At 60.7% G+C, this 5,572-nt stretch overlaps 1 protein-coding gene across 1 annotated transcript in view; it reads right to left on the reverse strand.

Moving 5' to 3' along the window:
• The window catches only part of RASGRF1 (Ras protein specific guanine nucleotide releasing factor 1), a 72,066-nt gene that overhangs the window by 25,010 nt on the left and 41,484 nt on the right, over nt 1-5,572 (reverse strand). Inside the window, exons 16-18 of the mRNA XM_014952692.1 lie at nt 4,790-4,926; nt 3,589-3,671; nt 654-902 (exon numbers count right to left, since the gene is read on the reverse strand). Of these exons, the coding sequence (XP_014808178.1) occupies nt 654-902; nt 3,589-3,671; nt 4,790-4,926 (469 nt within the window). The remainder of the gene's footprint in view (nt 1-653; nt 903-3,588; nt 3,672-4,789; nt 4,927-5,572) is intronic.

Here is a 5,572-nt window from a genome sequence, read left to right on the forward strand (position 1 = left end):
AGTTACTGGACACGTAGAGTTTGTTGATGTCCAGGGTGGTCTTGCTGAAGGGCGCCATGGAGGAGTACATGCTGGCATAGCCGTTGGAGGAGCAGCTCAGAGCCGCCAGGTCCAGTGCCTTCCCTCCCGTGATGATGGGGATGTTGATGGAGAGCTTCCTCCGCCGGCTGGGGGACGAAGACTTGGTGATGGAGAGGGGGGGAAGTGAGGAGAACTTGCGGTTGGCTCTGGGGGACTTGGGGGGCTCGCCGTACAGCAGCTTGTTGTTCTGGCTGTTTGCAAACAGGAGCTCCAGGGACCTGCACGGAGACAGGGAAAGGCTGAGCTTGCACCTCCAGGGCCTGAGGGGTCGTGGAGATCCCCAAGGGTAGCTCCAGCAGTGCTGGGCCTCCGTGGCACCCCAAAGTGAGCCCCCACCACCCCACTCCCACCGCTTAGCCCTCCCGGGAGGGGGTGTCACAACTCATGAGGACCAGGTGGAACAGCCCCGGGGTGGCACCGGGACCGGGCAGGTCTGGGGAGCGGAGGAGTGACTTGGGACAGAAGAGGGGATGGGGGAGCGATGCCACAGTCCCCCCATAAACCCCCCCGGTCCCTGAGGGGCAGGACGGGCGATGGGCACAGGCACGGCCGTGATGCTGGCGCAGCCTCACCGTGCAGGGATGGCACTGATGGGCTTCTTGTAGATGGTGATGAGCTTGTCGAGGACGACCAGGGCGGTGGTGAAGACACGGTACGAGTGCAGGAACGTGTTCAGAAAGTCAATGCTCAGGAACCGCAGGTCCGTCAGCCTCTCCAGGAGCCGCTCCACGCTCGCATAGCGGATCTGCAGGACCTTGCAGGAATTCATCGTTTTACTGAACCTAATGTCAACATCATCACAATACAAGCTGGCATCAGACCTGCAGAGAAACAAGATAATCTGTGGTTCCAGCCTGGAACGAAACCAAGAGCTGCCTCACACGAGCAGCTTCCCCCTGAGCTGTGGGGAACCCGGGAAGCAGCAGAGGGTCCTGGGCAGCAACGGGGCCATGTGGGTCCAGGGTGTCCCTATGTGGAACAGGCAGGGACACCTCCAGGGGAAAGGCAGGAAATCTGCACCCCAGAATGGGCAGAAACATCACACGGTGCTCATCACACAGGTTTTTGTGCAAAAAACACGGAACGACTGTCCCTGAGGGACAACCCATGAACCAAGACCCTTCCTGATGTGGTGGGGACACCCCCATGCTGCCCCGTCCCCCCGGCTGTGCCTGTCCCCCTTGTGCCACCCGTGTCCCTCCTCGGGCTGGGGCAGCCCCAGCACACGCAGAGCCCTCAGCCCCTGCGCCCCGCTCCTCTGGGGGCTTCACACACATCCCCCCTTTGACTCATATTAGTTTTCCTCTGGGCTCCCCCCTTTGGCCGTCCCATCTCCCCAAGCACAGCCCCAGCCAAATGCCCTCTCCCAGCTAATTAGTGCTCCTAATCACCCTTCTGGGAACAGAACAGTTCCCCCCCGGGCTGCAGAGCTTTGGGCAGCGCTTGGCTGTGGCGGGAGCTGTGCTGTGGGGCAGCGGGACCCCCAGGCTCCCCGGCCGCGGCAGCACTCACTTGATCATCTGGGGGACGGTGACCTTGGAGTTCTCCTCGAAGGCGTTCATCATGAGGCCGTTGCAGCGGATGTTGTCCACGCACTGGAAGAGAGAGGGGTAGGAGGTGATGGAGGAGGTGGGGGCAGTGAGGGCGGCCCCAGTGCCCCCCCGGGCTCAGACATGCCGTAGGAGAGCCCGAGCTTGGTCTTGGCCAGGCAGGACACGGTCCTTGCTGGCTGCGTCCACTGTGTGTGACGGGAGACCATGGCTGGGAAGGGCAAGAGCTTCTGCTGGAAAATAGGAGCTTCATGACGAGGGTCCTGCATCCCTGTGGTGGGGGAAGCATCGCCCAGAGCTGCTCCCCGGCCCCGTCTCGGGGTGTGTGGGCAGACACAAAGGATTGGGAGAGCTGCCAGAAACCCCCTCGCACCCTGTACCCATAATAATTAAACTCCCCTCCCGGCCTGCTGGATGCTCTTGGAGGAACCCAGTGAGCAGCAGAGCAGCACCGGTCCCTTGGCTGCAGCTCACCAAGGAAGGCTCTGCCGGGCAGGAGCGGGGCTGGAGACCCCCGTGGGGGCAGGACTGGCCCCGGGCCCTGTGGGGGGCCAGGAACCCCCACCCCTGGCAAGGGGACGCAGGCAAGGACATGGTACCACAGAGGTGGCCAGGAGATAAACCCTGTTTCACCAATAACTTTCTCTCTTCCTCCCACCTGGGGACAAAGATCTTCAAAGCCATTTGCATAAAGCAAACGAAGAGCGGGCATAAATTGTTAGGACGTGTCTGAGCCAGAGGAGAAAATCCAAACCACATATCTAGGTGTGTGGGCAGAGCACGGACGGGACAACCCTGCTGTGGCTGTGTCACCTTCCTACCCCACCTCTTCCTCCCCAAGCCACCGGACTCCAGAAAGCCTTTGGGATGGCCGGGCTCCTGGTGCACCCCAGCTCCAGGACACCCTCTACGTGGCCCCGGGTGCCCAGGACTTGGTGGTCCACCCACGCTGTTCCCACCAGCCCGACGCAGTGAGACCTCAGCCTGCAGCAGGTCCTGAGCACCCCAACGGTGCCGGGAAAGCACCCACCCCGGGTGCAGACCAAGGTGGGCACGACAGCCCCAGCAAATACCAAGTGTTAATTCTGGGTGCCCAAAGCCACCGCCGCAGCCTGCAGGGGGAATCCCTGGGGACCCTGCGCCCCAACATCTCCATCCCCTACCTGGCTGATGTCACTGGTCCACGCAGCCTTCTCCTGCCGGGACGAGGCCACCAGGATAACCGTAAAAGACGGGGAATCCTTTGGTTCCACCACGATTTTGAAGTCCAGGTGGTCGATGTCTTGCCCCGATGCTTTTGCTTTGGAATAGAAAAAAAAAAACCAAACCCACACAGTGATTGTGAAAAGATCTCCCCAGCTCTTCTCCCCCGGCAGAGGTTTTATCAAGGTTTTAAGGAGATTGTGGCATTTTGTGGGTTGTCTGTGGTGAGAACAAAACCTCGTGTCTGAGGTTTTGATGGGCAAAGGCTCTGGGTTTGCAGAGCGAGGTCTCCACAGCAGGAGAGCAGCAGGACCACGGGCCAGGGGAGAGCCCGGGCTAGAAAACTCCTAATGAGGGCAAGAGAAGGGAGCCCGTGGCTTTTCCCAAGCCAGCAGCTGAGCAGGCACGGCTGAGGACACCCAGCACCTCTGCCTTCTTCCCGTTGCCAGCACCAGCCGTGACGCTCGCTGCTGCCTCGGGAAGGTCAGATTTGCATAAATGTGCATCTGCTTGGTGCACACTAAATAATTTACTTAATTAAACCCAGCCAGTAGATCATGACTTTCTCCAATCTACCCAGCATCTGCATCTGCTCCAGCTCTGCCACGGCTGGTTCCACGCCGCAGGGAGGGAGGGCAGGAGGACGCTGCAGCTGTGACAGGGGACATGGGCCGCGCTGGCCCTGCGGCCATGGGTCCCCAGCTGCCTCTGGCCGGGGAAGGCATCGCCCGGGGCCGGCGGCAGCAGCACTCACTTGATCATCTGGGGGACGGTGACCTTGGAGTTCTCCTCGAAGGCGTTCATCATGAGGCCGTTGCAGCGGATGTTGTCCACGCACTGGAAGAGAGAGGGGTGGGAGGTGATGGAGGAGGTGGGGGCAGCGAGGGCGGCCCCAGTGCCCCCCTGGGCTCAGACACGCCGTAGGGGAGCCTGAGCTTGGTCTTGGCCAGGCAGGACACGGTCCTTGCCGGCTGCGTCCACTGTGTGTGACAGGAGACCATGGCCGGGAAGGGCAAGAGCTTCTGCTGGAAAATAGGAGCTTCATGACGAGGGTCCTGCATCCCTGTGGTGGGGGAAGCATCACCCAGAGCTGCTCCCCGGCCCCGTCTCGGGGTGTGTGGGCAGACACAAAGGATTGGGAGAGCTGCCAGAAACCCCCTCGCACCCTGTACCCATAATAATTAAACTCCCCTCCCGGCCTGCTGGATGCTCTTGGAGGAACCCAGTGAGCAGCAGAGCAGCACCGGTCCCTTGGCTGCAGCTCACCAAGGAAGGCTCTGCCGGGCAGGAGCGGGGCTGGAGACCCCCGTGGGGGCAGGACTGGCCCCGGGCCCTGTGGGGGGCCAGGAACCCCCACCCCTGGCAAGGGGACGCAGGCAAGGACATGGTACCACAGAGGTGGCCAGGAGATAAACCCTGTTTCACCAATAACTTTCTCTCTTCCTCCCACCTGGGGACAAAGATCTTCAAAGCCATTTGCATAAAGCAAACGAAGAGCGGGCATAAATTGTTAGGACGTGTCTGAGCCAGAGGAGAAAATCCAAACCACATATCTAGGTGTGTGGGCAGAGCACGGACGGGACAACCCTGCTGTGGCTGTGTCACCTTCCTACCCCACCTCTTCCTCCCCAAGCCACCGGACTCCAGAAAGCCTTTGGGATGGCCGGGCTCCTGGTGCACCCCAGCTCCAGGACACCCTCTACGTGGCCCCGGGTGCCCAGGACTTGGTGGTCCACCCACGCTGTTCCCACCAGCCCGACGCAGTGAGACCTCAGCCTGCAGCAGGTCCTGAGCACCCCAACGGTGCCGGGAAAGCACCCACCCCGGGTGCAGACCAAGGTGGGCACGACAGCCCCAGCAAATACCAAGTGTTAATTCTGGGTGCCCAAAGCCACCGCCGCAGCCTGCAGGGGGAATCCCTGGGGACCCTGCGCCCCAACATCTCCATCCCCTACCTGGCTGATGTCACTGGTCCACGCAGCCTTCTCCTGCCGGGACGAGGCCACCAGGATAACCGTAAAAGACGGGGAATCCTTTGGTTCCACCACGATTTTGAAGTCCAGGTGGTCGATGTCTTGCCCCGATGCTTTTGCTTTGGAATAGAAAAAAAAAAACCAAACCCACACAGTGATTGTGAAAAGATCTCCCCAGCTCTTCTCCCCCGGCAGAGGTTTTATCAAGGTTTTAAGGAGATTGTGGCATTTTGTGGGTTGTCTGTGGTGAGAACAAAACCTCGTGTCTGAGGTTTTGATGGGCAAAGGCTCTGGGTTTGCAGAGCGAGGTCTCCACAGCAGGAGAGCAGCAGGACCACGGGCCAGGGGAGAGCCCGGGCTAGAAAACTCCTAATGAGGGCAAGAGAAGGGAGCCCGTGGCTTTTCCCAAGCCAGCAGCTGAGCAGGCACGGCTGAGGACACCCAGCACCTCTGCCTTCTTCCCGTTGCCAGCACCAGCCGTGACGCTCGCTGCTGCCTCGGGAAGGTCAGATTTGCATAAATGTGCATCTGCTTGGTGCACACTAAATAATTTACTTAATTAAACCCAGCCAGTAGATCATGACTTTCTCCAATCTACCCAGCATCTGCATCTGCTCCAGCTCTGCCACGGCTGGTTCCACGCCGCAGGGAGGGAGGGCAGGAGGACGCTGCAGCTGTGACAGGGGACATGGGCCGCGCTGGCCCTGCGGCCATGGGTCCCCAGCTGCCTCTGGCCGGGGAAGGCATCGCCCGGGGCCGGCGGCA

The sequence above is a fragment of the Calidris pugnax genome, unplaced genomic scaffold (genome assembly GCF_001431845.1).
Source record: "Calidris pugnax isolate Ruff unplaced genomic scaffold, ASM143184v1 scaffold187, whole genome shotgun sequence".
Classification (NCBI taxonomy): domain Eukaryota; kingdom Metazoa; phylum Chordata; class Aves; order Charadriiformes; family Scolopacidae; genus Calidris; species Calidris pugnax.